Source organism: Microchirus variegatus, assembly GCF_963457635.1.
Source record: "Microchirus variegatus genome assembly, chromosome: 10".
NCBI classification, from domain to species: Eukaryota; Metazoa; Chordata; class Actinopteri; order Pleuronectiformes; family Soleidae; genus Microchirus; species Microchirus variegatus.
In genome coordinates this window covers 28,602,295-28,616,698 of record NC_139811.1, presented here as the reverse complement: position 1 = coordinate 28,616,698, position 14,404 = coordinate 28,602,295, and the positions used below count along the sequence as shown (strand labels likewise).

Genomic DNA, 14,404 nt, shown 5'->3' with positions numbered 1-14,404 from the left:
GTGGATCGTTTGCCTTGGGTGATGCTCGGGTTGCGCTCGGCTCCTAAAGAGGACCTGGATGCTTCACCTGCGGAGTTGGTCCTCGGTCAACCACTCCGTGTTCCAGGGGAGTTTTTGCCTGAGAGTTCGGCCCCGCTTTCATTTCCAGTCGCACGTTTTTCGTCCGAGGTCACTTTTGCTCCGGTGCCCGTTAGGGCTGAACGATATATCGCATTTGCGATAATATCGCGATATGATCAAGTGCAATTTTCTAACCGCAAAGGCTGCGATTATACGCTGTTCACGTGACATGCGCGTGTAAAACATGTGATATATATATATAATGAACGAGATCGTCTAACCACAGACGCTGCACTCTGGTCACATGCAGGCTCCCTACGCTCTCACATGCGCGAGTTGCGGAGGACGAGTCACGGCCCGTTTCTGTGAATGGAATAGGTGAGGGCGGGTCGGTAAGGTGACTATGGAGCTTCGGCCGCTGTCCGAACAGCTGTTCAGTGACTGTGCGTGTCCAAGCGTGTGTGTAGTGCGAACGAGCTTGCGCTAATGTTAAGAACGGGGGGTGGACACAACAATAAGCCGTCTACACGATTGAAGACGGCATCTCACCCAGTCAAGATCCTGCACTGGTGGACACAACAAGCGCAGGTTCAAAAACCTGAGCCGTCTGGAGACACACCTGTGCCAGCGGATAGTTTCTCTCTGCTCCGCTTTTTTTTTTTTACCCTCATTTTTATTATCGCTGTTTTGATGTTCAATAATGGACCGTTTTTGAGCCTAAAACGACGTAGTACACTGTAGAATAGTTAGTTTCCACCCCCGCATTGCTGCGGTAGCTGCTGCTGTTTAAAAAAAAAAAAAATAATAAAATGTCTGAAATTCCCATCCCTAGTTACGCCATATGTGACCCGCCACGGACCAAGAGGCAACAATTCGGCCGAGCGCAAAACGAGGAAAACAGGAAAACTTTTTTTTTTCCAAAATTAGGGATTTTCGTTTTTTTCAAAATTACACAAGTTGAAGTTTTGAAGAAGCCACTACATGCTTCAAATCACAGTATTGTGGGTCTTAAAACCATAAACTTTGTGTTTGAATTAAGGTTGTTTTATCGCTATGAATCACTCCTAGTTTGGGTGTGATGATCTCACATTCCAGAGCTTTTGTTGTTTTTTCAGCCAATCAGCTGACGATCACAGAGCATACACATGGCTAATTATACGGAGAGAGAGAGAGAGAGAGAGAGAGAGAGAGGGAGAGAGAGAGAGAGAGAGAGAGAGAGAGAGAGAGTGTGTCGAATGTCCAACGTATGTGTGCAGTGTGTATGTGTGCAGTGTGTATGTGCAGTGCGAAATTAAAGCGTGATTATCATCAAAGCAGTCATCATCAAAGCTTTGTTTGACAAAGGAAGACAAAGAGAACAGGACAATAAGTCAGCTGTGGCTGAGCAGCTTCTTCACGGACAGGGACAGCGAAAGCACAGAGACGGCTGGTGTGTGGACTGTTAGCATTTTAAGCTAGCGATCTTTATGCTAACGTGTTAGCAGACTTCATCGTCACAAAAACAACAAACAGATGATTATTCCGCGGCTGAAAGAGAACAGGACACACACGGTAGTTGTCTGAGATGATGACATGACGCCAGCACCGCGCTATCTCTTATCGAATTGGACTTTTGGAGGCTAACAGACGTAAAACTGCAACGAAAAGGAAGCAAGCCCGGACCTCTTATCTGATCGGAGGCACTGAAGTTCTTATGGGGTGAGTTTTCATCAACGTTGTTAATCTATGTTATGTTAGTGTTCATTCAAAGTCACATACAGACGCACATAGGGACGCTGTCTTTTAATAATCCACTGTGCGTTTCATAACGCCGTTTGGCTACATTGTTATTAGCTCGCTAGCTCGGTACTGTATTATAACAATGAGAATGATGCGCACATCGAAACTTTTGTTCGGTCAGATGAGCGTATTATAAGTCGTAAGGGGAGCATGTCACGGCCCTCTATGAGATTTTGTACACCCGCAGGTTCAGTTTGATAATTCAAATGCTTTGAGACGAAACTCCCGTGTTCGAAACCTAACATTGCATTGAATTATGTGTGAATGCCACACCTTTGCATGCATGAATCACACATGATTAACACAATGTGTGATGAACGTGTTAATTACACTTGCAATTCATGCACATAAAGGTGTGGCATTCACACATAATTCAAGCAATACTACTGATCAATCTGTACTGATTCAGTGATAAAGTGCCTGTTAACATGAACCATGATCTGAAACAAGTATTTTTGTATTTTTTTTCAGAATCCTGGGCATAAGGATTGGCATGTGAAGTTGCTGCCAACCCATGTGTCCAAGGCCTCAGTGTGGTGTCAATACATGAGGTCGGCTCAGGCTCTTGGTGTGTGTATAAATTGATTTCTATACAATAGCCAAATGCTTATATAGACTGCAATATGTAATGTGTAAAATGTGATTTTTTGGAAAAATAAAATAATTATTTTCATTGTGGTTCTTGCTGTCAACAGGTAGTGGAACACAGCTCTCCTGAAAGTCGCCTCAATATTCCGCAGCTTGTTGGAACGGCAGATGGCAGAGTGATAGTAAAGACCATCGACTGGCAGACACATCTGAGTCCCTACTTTCGAAAGCTCCCACAGATCAAGAGTTATCAGCACTTTAGGTATTTATATTCAAAATTATGCATTTTATGAATAAAAAAATCATGAATGGACACAATAGTGTTCCATGTGAACAGTGAGACATGTTTTAAATATCCTGTTGTGTGCTTCTATTCTGTCACAGCTTTGATGCCAACAGACCAGGTGTGGTGCTTGCTCAAACTCACAGTGATGCAGAGCCTATCGAGTTTCAGCTACTGCGCAACCCAGGAGTTCTGCCCCCTGTTGACAGTCTTCCCGTCTTGGCCCCACCTGGACTGACCATGGACAGGCAGACGTATCTTTTTGAAAAAATCAGGCCTTTCTGTTCTGATGAGGCAAAATACTTCACATGCCCAGCACCAAAGGTTACAGCACAGAAGAGTAAGCAGAAGAGGGTGCGTTTGTGATGTCATCATTTAGTCCGCATATCAACTGTGATGGACAGAGTGGGTACAGCCACATTGTTGGGGAGGAACTGGTATTGAAGATGATAATATAGTCCATGATCTGGAAAATATTCCTTCACACACTTAGATATATATTTTTTTTATTATTTCTTTATTTTAGTTCTATGCACCATATATCTGGAACAAACTCCCAGAAAACTGTAGGTCTGCTGAAACTCTCACCTCTTTTAAATCAAGAGTGAAGACTTTTCTGTTTGCCGCTGCATTTCAGTCATTTCCAATACTGCACTGTAACCTCTATTCCTTATATATACTCTTGATTTTATTTTTTATCTTTTTTTTTTATTTGTATCTATTTTATTTTTTAATCTTAATCTTTAAATTTTACCTGCTTGTTTTTATTTTGATGTTATATCTGATTTTATAAATGTCTCTTTTCTATGCTTTTTAATGCTTTATGTAAAGCACTTTGAATTACCTTGTTGTTGAAATGTGCTATACAAATAAACTTGCCTTGCCTTACATTGACATGAACTACATTCATTCCTTTTTTTTTCCAAACTGCTACACTGTTACTGTCCTGTGGGCTAACAGACATCAGATGTCACTGACAGCTAGACTGGGTGGGGGGTTGTGACCATGTTAATGTCATGCAAATGAGCAGCTATTGGCCTGGCTCCTCAAGAGGGTCGAAATCTTTCAGGCTGAATTTCTCCCTAAAGCAGTTTGAGGAGTGCCTACATTCAAATGACCACATCTTCTTCAAAAATGATCAGATGGACATGGGTTTGACATTGTTGGAAAGCTTAGATATCACACTTTCGGAATCTGTATATAACTCCAAATGTCCCGAAGTAGACATGTGAACCCTTTTGCCATGGTTGGACACATATGATCGCACTTCAAAACGGGTTGTGTGTATATTTTATTTATTTATTTATTATTATTATTATTATTATTATTATTATTATATTTAATGACTGTCTAGCAGTTCAAAGATGTCAAAAAACTGAGTGTGGTAAAGCCACATATTTTAATAAATATGTGTGTATATATATGTATATATATATATATATATACATATATATATGCAATCGGCACTTTGTGTGACTTGTGACTGACTTTCATTTTAACACCAGGGTTCCTTCTCAGCACTTTATGTTCAGATGTTTGTAAGTTCCAAATATGCTATTGTGATTGAAGTAGTTAAATAAAAATCATCAATTCATGCATCACCTCATGTCATCATAACAGAGGTCTGTCTTCCAGGAAAGAACAGTTTATTTTTAATGTAATATAGTATTAGCCATACTTGTGATGTATTGCTTGTCTTTGTTTAATAATACAGAAGATTAAGACCTTTAAAAAATAATCGCAATCGCAATATTGGCACGAAAAATCGCAATTAGATTATTTTCCATAATCGTTCAGCCCTAGTGCCCGTGCACCACTTTTCTCCTTGGTCGTTCGTGCCTGTGGAGCTTGCGTTGGCTCGTTTTGTTTTTGTGCGCCACGACGCTCACCGTTCGCCCCTCCAGCCCCCTTACGATGGCCCGTTTAGGGTGCTGGAGGTGGGCTCTAAAAGTTTTGTGCTGGATATGGGCGGGCGTAGGGAGCGCGTGTCGGTGGATAGGCTCAAGCCAGCTCATTCAATGGCCGGGGAAGAGGTGCTGCCGGCCCAGGTTCCCCGTCGGGGTCGCCCCCCTTTAGTGGCCCCTGATGTGTCTTCTCCGGTTGTGTGTCCTGATTTAGAGTCTGCTGTGGATGGTGTCTCTCCTGCCTGTCGCCCCCCTGCGGTTTCAGACGTGGGGTGGCGTAATCGTTTTGGCAGGCTGGTTAAGCCTCCTAGGAGGTACTAACTCTTGCCATGGGGTTTCCCTCTGGGTGTTCAGGGGGGGCTGTGTGGCGGGCACTGAGGGGTGTGTCTTCTCACCCAGTGGGTTGTGGGTCAGGAAGTGTTATCCCTGTTTTCCAGGGCACATGTGCTGTTACTGTTCTGGCAATAAACCTGGTTAAACTCACCTGCGTCTCTTCATTCCTCGTCTTGCCACAGTATTTGAATTAAGGTTGTTTTATCGCTGTGAATCATTCCTAGTTTGGGTGTGGCGATCTCACATTCCAGAGCTTTTGTTGCTTTTTCAGCCAATCAGCTGACGATCACGGAGAATACACATGGCTAATTAATATGCAGTACAAAGAGAGAGTGGAGGGGGAGAGAGAGTGTCTGGAACACTCCAGCAGTTATTCAGCATGTGCAGTGTGTGTGTGTGCAGTGCAAAATTAAAGCCTGATTATCATCAAAGCAGTCGTCATCAAAGCTTCGTTGACCAAAGGAAGGTAAAGAAAACCAGAGAATAAGTCAACTGTGGCTGAACTTCTTAACAAAGACAGAGAAAGCATAAAGACTGCGGGTGAGTTTACTGTTAGCGATCTTTATGCTAACTAAACTTACGCACATGACTAATTTTGTTTAAATAATTCTTGCAAACTTTCTGTAAATCATATAAACTTTATTTCACGTCTCACTTATCACTGTGCTTGTCTCCTTTATGATATATTTAACTGACTATGACTACAGGAGTGTAAGGACAAGAAATGATAACCGAATAAGCCCCCCCCCCACCCCCCCTATATATTTTTTAGGTTATTTCATTTAAAAACTTAAGAGGATATTATGTCCAGTTTTTTCATGTATTGTATATGTATTGTTCTGTGTAGCAGTGTAGCTCACAACAATAGTATCTGTGCTCATGCAGAACAGAGCAGGGTGTGGTTTCACTGACAGCTTAGACCAGGAGGGGGTTGTGCTATGTAAATGTGATGATTCTGTCTCTTGGCTCTCAGAAGGTGTACTTATTTGAGGCTGAAATTCTCCCTAAAGCAGTTTGAGGAGTGTCTACATTCAAATTGCCATATCTTCTTCAAATATTATCTGGTTTGCATGTGTTGGGCATTTTTGGATATCTGTAAATAACTCCAAATGTCCCTAAGTGGACTTGTGACTGGTTTTGCCATGGCTGGACACAATTGAATGTGAAAAGGTGTTCGTGTTTCATTTTCAGAAGAAGTTGGTTTTCAAAATTGTGAGAATTCAGTCTCGCACTTCTTGGACTAAAGACAAGTTCTGCGATGCTGTGATCCTTTCACAGGCTTCTGAGGCAGGCAGAGGACTGTTTCTGACAGCTTCACGGACCGGCTAGCATCTTCTGGAATGGCTAGCATCTTCTTGCTGAAGGGAGGGTTCTTCGATGTGCTGACTGATGTAGTCAATTCCTGAAATAGTGAGGATGAAAATTTAACTTATAGATCTAATAGAACTCTGTAACATGTTATGACCCCAAATTTAAGTTTTCACTTACGGTTTGTTATTTTATGTACTATCCATGCATCCATAATTAAAGTTCTATTTCATCCTTACTGACCGCCAGAGGCGGTGCTTTAGCACTGAATGTCTCCATCTTGCGCATGCGCAGGTCGAGTGTTTATACCAACAAAGTCACCCATGACCCCTGATGACGCCGGCTAGCCTATATCTTCCGGTGACATCAGAGGATCTGTTCCTTTTCATCTTCTCGCTTTGCAGGTAGACGCATATCAGCGAACTCTAGCTGAATTAAAGCGTTCATCGCCGCTTCGTCGCTGGTAGCCTTGTGACAATCTGTCGGAGCTGCGAGCTGCTCGCCCTCCAAGGGCTGCGACGAGCGGAGACGGGAGGTTCGTCGCGGTTCGCCGTGAACACCCCCTAATAGAAGTTGGATCAGCCAACGCTACAACTGGCTGAGTATACCAGGCGTCTTTCGCCTCCTTTGAGAATATGTCTTCCCGGTAAAATTAAGTCGGTGAAGGCGTTGTGCGCTCTCTCCCGACATTTCTGTGTGTTAATTACGGGCGCTAGCGGTTAGCATTGCCTGCTCGACCTAGCGTCTGTATAATCGGTACACAGCTGATAGTACCCGCTTTGTTGCGGTCATATGTTGGTGAAGAAAGTGCATCTGTACTACTCCTATATCTGTGAGTAATTGTACAACTTGTACCGTTTTTTATCTGTACTTTTCCATGTTATGAAGACAGCATTGCTTTAAGACACAGAGTCTGTGTAATCGCTACACAATTGGTTGTACCCGCCTTTCGTTGTAGTTGTATGTCGGTGAAGCCCCGACACCCGTACTTATGCTGTATCTATGAGTAACAGTACAACGTGTACTGCCTCTCTCCTTTTTTACTGTCATGTGTCGGTGCAGACAGCGTGTGTGCTCTCTCTTCGACATTTGTGATTTAATTACAGGCACTAGTGTCAGCACTGCTACTTAATCTAGTGTCTGCATAATCTGTACATTATACATGTCAGTGAAGCCAGTGTACTCGCTCCCTCTCCTGACATCTGTACTACTGTTATCCGTGAGTAACTGTACAGTGAGTACCGTTTCTCGCTTTGTTTTTTCATTTCATGTATTGGTAAAGACAGCGTGTCCGCTCTCTCTCCCGACATTGGGTTGTTGCGCTGGCGGTCAACATTGCTCACTTGACCTAGCGTCTGCATAATCGCTACACCGCTGTTCGTACCCACCTCCAGTTGTAGCTTCATATGTCGGTGAAGCCAGCGTACTCACTCCCTCCTGACATCTGTATTTCTGCTATATCCGTAGAAGCTTGACCTAGAGGCTGTGTAATCGGTACACAGCTGGTTGTACCCGGCCCACCTTTCGTGGTGGTTCTATGTTTGTGAAGCCAGCGTACTCGCTCCCTCTTCCAACTTTGTACTTCTGCTGTATCTATGAGTAACTGTACGATGTGTACTGTCTCTCTTTTTTACTCTCCTGTGTCGGTGAAGACAGCGTGTGCGCTCTCTCTCCCGACATTTGTGTTCTTAGTTACAGGCGCTAGTGTCAGCACTGCTTGCTTGACCTTGCGTATGTGTAATCGGTACATTATACATATGTCAGTGAAACCAGTGTATTCGCTCCCTCTCCTGACATCTGTACTACAGTTATCTGGGAGTAACTGTACAGTGAGTACTGCTTTTGCTTTGGGTTTTTACTGTGTTGATGATGATGATACACCGTTGGCTGTACTCTTCATTCTAGTCCCCTGTAGTAAGCAGACGTGTTCCACTAAGGCCAACTGCATTGGATACCTGTTCGTGAAGGCAGTGTGTTCGCTCCCTTTCCCATCGCAGGTGTATACTCCTACCTCTAGTAACAGCCATATCTTGAGCTGTGTTGCTAGGTGGGATGGTTGTATTCGGCGCAGCAAGCCGACCTTTTGCTGGTGAAGGCAGTGCTCTCGCTCCCACTCCCAGCATAGGCAGGTGCTGTTGCCCTCCAGTTAGCAGAAGTGTGAAGAGCCCACTAAGGCTAACTGTATTTGTCTGTGCGACACCTGTTGGTGAAGGCAGTGCGCTCGCTCCCTCTCCCATCACAGGTGTATGCTACTAACCGTCAGTAACAGCCACATCTCGAGCTGCGTCTGCTCGGTGGCGACAGTCTGTATTGGCGCAGCAAGCTGGCCTTTGCCGGTGAAGGCAGTGTTCTCGCTCCCGCTCCCAGCATAGGCGGATGCTGGTGCCCTCATAGTTAGTGTGAAGAACCACTAATCCTAACTGTATTCGGCTGTGCGACACCTGTTGGTGAAGGCAGTGTGCTCGCTCCCTCTCCCATCACAGGTGTATACTACTTACCGTCAGTAACAGCCACATCGAGCTGTGTCTGCTCGGTGGTGACAGTCTGTACTGGCGCAGTAAGCTGACCTTTGCTGGTGATGGCAGTGTTCTCGCTCCCGCTCCCAGCATAGGCGGACGCCGTTGGCCTCATAGTTAGTGTGAAGAACCACTTACCCTAACTACGGCCGTGCGACACCTGTTGGTGAAGGCAGTGTTCTCGCTCCCTCTCCCAGCATCTGTTGCTTCTCCCACTCTACAGCCGCCGACTGTCACCATGCTTGGTGACCACTCCTGTGCGACCTGTATGGCCTCCCTGCAGCCGGAGGACGGTCATGATAGGTGCCCTCCGTGCCTTGGCCTCGAACACCTGAGGGAGGGGCTGTCGGAGGATCCGTGCATGAACTGCAGCTTCATGCCCAGGGCAGTGCGGGTTGCCAGACTGGCTGAGGTTGAACACCTGCTGGGTCATGTTCCGGAACCGGACCAGCTGACCCCAGCCCAGCGACTGCCACCAGCACAGCCTAATCGACTTCGGCTGCAGAGGCTGTGGGCGCCCCCTCTGGGAAGAGGGTCGAGGAGTCTAAACTGGCCTCCAGGGGGGACCAGCTGACTGAGGAGTTAAACTAGATGAAGACCCTCTTCATAGCCGTCCAGTTCTGGGATCGGTGCAGTGGACGCAGGTTTTTCCGCTTCCCCGCTGCCACGGCCGAACCGGAGGAAGATGTACTCTCCGTGGCGGCTTCAGCCACCGAGTTCACCAACAATGGGGCCAATGTGGTTCCCCAAGGTGCTGCCTCACACACCCTTGGGGTGAGCTCCCGCTCCCCAGCCAGCAGTGGCGGGTATAACTTCATGGGTGCCACCATTCGCATGGCCCCACAGGCTCAGCCGGCTCCTGCCAGTGCCTCTTCAGGCGTGAACCAGCCCAGCTCCCCCACTGTTTTGACTCGCCGCCAGTGGCTAGCTCAGGGGAGATTCAGTGGCTGATTATCGGCTTCTTTTTTCCAGCAGCAGCTCAGCTACTGGACTGTTTTCACCACAGGCCCTTAGGTGATTCCACCTTAACCCCACAGGTACAAATTTCAGTTCCGACACCCCCAACCTACAGCCTGGTCAAATGACCATTATACGCGACCCGAGAGAAAAAAACCCTGTCACCATGGGGTTCTACTCAACTTACTTTCTCATGGAAAAGTAAAAGACTCCGCCCTATCACTCAACTTGAGGGGACAACAGGTTCCTGAAGTTCACGAAGTTCCACATGCTCAGTAATGCAGTGGTTCTGCGTACTGGCTTTTACAGGGGAATGGTTTACCTCTTATTCTTGAAGGACGCGTACTTTCACGTCCCCATAGCACCAGGCATTTTCTGCAGCCTGCTCTCAGGGCCGCCATTATCAGTCCGGGGTGCTCACTGCTCCCGTTCGGCCTCTCCCTTCACCACTGGTGCTTGCCAGGTGTGTGGCAGCAGCCCTCTCCCCCCTGCAGTCGCGGGGCATGAACATCCTCAGAGTGATTTTCACAATGAGCTGCCTGGTTCCCTCTCAGAGTACACTTTTCTAGGGGGGTGACTCTGGATGCTGTTGCCATGAGGGCCTGTCCATCACTTCGGCGTGTGGACGACATCCTCATCCTCCTTCTCCTCTTCAGAAGGGCCGCTGCTTGCGCTACGCCCAGTATATGCGCCTCTTAGGCAAGCTAACAGCTGCTGCCACTGTGGCTCCCTTAGGCCCGCTACCACTACGCCCCCTTCAGAGGTGGCCGAACAGTTTTCCACTTGTATGCCAAGTGGCACCAGCACAGGAAGCTTAGGCATCACAACGCTGCCTCCTTGGCCTCCTGCCTCCTTGGCCTCCTGCCTCCTCGGCCTGCTCTGGCCCCACGGAGGGTGAGATGGTTTCTTCTTCAGGGCACGCCTTCGGGAGACTGTCACACGGATGTATCCCTCACAGCTACGGGCAGTGCACATGGCACTGCAGCTTTTTCTTCAGTTCCTTCAGTAGAGGCATGTGCTAGTACGGTCAGACAATGTCTCAACCGTCTCTCTCTGACATAATTGCACACACTCTGATGTAGAGGTGGTATTTAATATCTGGGATGTTTTTTCGGCAGGGCAGAGGGGGATCTCTTTGCCACAGAGGAGTCGACCCACTGCCCCCCTCTGGTTCTCCTTGACAGAGAAGGCCAGCCCTTCTCAGCCGCGGGGATGCTCTCGCACACGATCGCCCAGAAGCTCTTATCTATGCCTTCCCACAGAGCCGCTGATTCCTCAAACACTGCAGAGGGTCCTCCAGCAGGGCCACAACCTGCTACTGGTGGCCCCCTTTTCTGGCCAGGGATGACATGTTTTCCTCTGCTGCACAGGCTCTGCTGCAGCTCATCGCGGCGTCTCCCCGACAGGTTGGATCTCCTGTCTCAGTTAGGGGGCCAGGTCTGGCATCCTGACCCTCATTGCCTCCAGCTCTGGGTCGGCCAATGCAGGGCACGACCTCCGGGCAGAGTGTTCAGACACAGCCCAATGTACCACACTGAAAACTATGGAGCTTTCTACCCAAATGCAGTATGTGAACAGGTGTAAACTGTCTGCCTGGTGTTCCGACGGGGGCGAGGGCCCCGTCTACTATACAACTACAACAATTTTGTAGTTCCTACAGCCACTCCCGAATGGCGGACGGGAGGGCTTATGTGGCGGGCTTTTCCTCTCGACACACTCAAGTTGATGACAACACCGTGGAGTGCCACAGACTCGTGTCCTTTTCCTTAAAGGAAAGCCTCAAGGCTACAACTACCAAGGGTACAGAGAATTCTGGCTTGGGGTCTGCCCCAGTGCTGCCCCCCCCCCCCCCTTGAGTTAAAGACTGCCTTTCTCCTCACCATCACTTTAGTAAGGAGTGCTGAGGAGCTACATGCTCTCTCTGTGAGGGACTCATGTCTGAGGTCGAACTCAGACTCAGATGGCTCAGGGGTCACTCTGTGGCCGAATACGGGCTTTTCCTCCTCAGGTTCTCTCATCGTCAAACCTTGATCCTGGCACAGTTTATCCTCCCAGCAGGGGAGGAAAGGTCATGACGGCCGTGCCCTGTCCAGGCCTTAAGAGCCTATATAACTTCGACCGCGAGCTTGAGACGGTCAGAACAGCTGTTTCTCTACTACGGCGTACTAATAAGGCCGTGCTCCCTCCAAACAGTGACTCTCACACAGAATTATGGACATCATCACTCAGGTGTACAAACACGGTGGTTATCCCCTGCCATCCGGAGGGCGGTGCCACTCTACTAGGGCTGTCGCTACATCATGGGCGGCTCTGCGCGGCGTGCCCCTGGTGGGCATCACCAGATATCCTCTCCAGATTCTATAGGGTGAATGTGCCGCCTCTACCCTTTACTCTCACTGAGGTACGTACTGGCATTCCTCGTGACTTTGTTGTTATGGTCATCCAGTGCTAAAGCACCGCCTCTTGCGGTCAGTAAGGATGAAATAGAATGTGTAGAAACAATGACATTGTTATTTTTCTGAATGAAAAAATTAATTTCACATACCTTGATATGCTTCTTCAGGTTGGATGGGGAGTTTTTAAATGCCAATGTTCCAGTGACTCGTGGTAGGCATAGCAGGCACTACCGGAGTCAACTTTTATTTTGTAGTAACGAGTAACGAAGACATCTGATACAGTTGTATCAGTTTAAGTACATATTTTATTATAAGGGTAATGTAGTGGAGTAAAAGTGAAAGTTGTCAGAAATATAAATAACGTAACAAGTACAGATACTTGAAAATTCTACTAAATTACACTGTGTTGTAATGTAAGGAAGTACAAATACTTCCTTACATTACAACACTGTCTATTGGTAAGTTCACATGTATTATAAACTTTCCAAAGGTGGCAGCAGTAGACCTACAGTATACATGGCTCCTGTGTGCCTGAGAGCTCAAAGCACTGATTTTCTCCCTAGACTTCATACACAAATTCTTAATATACAGCAGACGTAAGCAAAAGTTTTTCTCTTATCTTGCTATGCTGTTAAAATCTGTTTTTATTATGTCCCTGTTGGTAGCCATGTTTAGGACATGACTTCCAGTAAGGACAAGCATCCAATGTCTTAGGCTGGTTTTCAGCAATGGCAGTGACTATGTCAGTATCTATTATGCTCACACAAAATCTTAATCATTAAATTAAGCTAGGTGATCTGATTAAGTAAGCCGAGACTGCGGGCGATTTCACTCTGCAGACACGTCTGGCAAGGCCTCCATGTTGGCCAACTGCAGGATTGCCTAAAAAAAGGGACCCAAACACAAAACCCTGGCACACTACAGGCAGGTTTAAGATATTTTTTTTTATATACATCCAATATGGTGACCACCACAGAGCAGCTGTCTTTCAATTCGGCAGTTGCTTCCATTGTAAGTGACTTGCTGCACAGAACTCCCCTGGGTAAATTTGGTTGGATGCCATTACTAGAAAGCCGCACTCCACACATCAAAGCACATTTGATGATACCACTTGAAAATGGGTGGTGATTACACCCTTTCCAGACTCATACTCAATCTCAAATGCATTTTAGATGTAATTTGGTGTTAGTCAGGTTATGTTTAGCCAATTTAACAGATAAAGCAAAATAAAACTAATGCTAGTGCTAGTGATAACCAAGTCAAGATTGAGGCTCTTCTTCTCACTCACCCTGTACCAGATAAACATTGCTTTGTAGGCATTCTCATTTGAGCAAGAGCCACAGGCCATAGTCTGAACACGGGTCATTCCACTTGGAGCCACCTGAGAAGAGGGAATACAAGAGGAAGGACATGATTACTCACTGAACAGGTAACCAGGAAAGAAGGGTGTATGTATTTCTTAAATAAGCTACAACCCCATTTTCCAGAAAAGTTGGGACACTTTTTAATACAATAAAAACTTTAAGTTTTCACTGACAAACCTAATTCTATTTTGCATGTATACAGTGCTTAACAAATTGTAGCTGGGTTGTAGTCAGAGTGGAAGACCGCTAAACCTACGGGACCTCCCCTGCCCCTCTGACTACAACCCAACTATGGGCAACAGGCAACGGCCGCTGCGATGACCCTGGTTGTGTCTTACATGGAGCAAACGACTCCTTACCCGCCTACACCACAGTCATGGCAGAATGTAACCAGAATGTAATGGCATTGTAACCTATGCCCAACCAACATGGCAGTAGATGAGGAGAAGGATGAGTTTTACACCCAGCTATCAGTGCTGATGGATGACATCTCCAGACATGACATCATCTGGATCCTTGGAGACCTCAACGCTACAACCGGGCACGACAGAGCCGGGTTTGAAAGAGCCCTGGGTCCCCATGGAACGAATAACTGCAACAATGGCACCAGACTCCTAGAGTTCTGTTCCAACTTTCACCTGCGAACAGAACGTTCCTTCTTCCCCCTCCTCCACAACCGCTTTGCTGCCCTGTCTACAGTTGAGGATAACCCAGAGAAGATCTGGGACAACCTCAAGCAAAGCATTACCACTGCTGCAGCTAAGGTTCTCGGTCACAAGAGAAGGAATAAGAGGAAGGCTTCCTGTCTGAGGAAAAGCTCAGTGCTGTGGAGGCAAGAAGAACAGCCAGACTGGAAGGAAACCACATGTTCAGACGTCTTAATGCCGAGCTGCTCCGGTAAGGACAAGCAGAACTG

At 46.8% G+C, this 14,404-nt stretch overlaps 1 protein-coding gene across 2 annotated transcripts in view; it reads right to left on the bottom strand.

Moving 5' to 3' along the window:
- The window catches only part of LOC310933314 (4-aminobutyrate aminotransferase, mitochondrial-like), a gene marked incomplete at both ends in the record, with an annotated part of 96,627 nt that overhangs the window by 27,343 nt on the left and 54,880 nt on the right, over positions 1-14,404 (bottom strand). For both annotated transcript variants that reach the window (XM_083896776.1, XM_083896777.1), the window contains one exon: positions 13,413-13,505. In XM_083896776.1, coding sequence (XP_083752902.1) covers positions 13,413-13,505 — 93 coding nt within the window. The remainder of the gene's footprint in view (positions 1-13,412; positions 13,506-14,404) is intronic.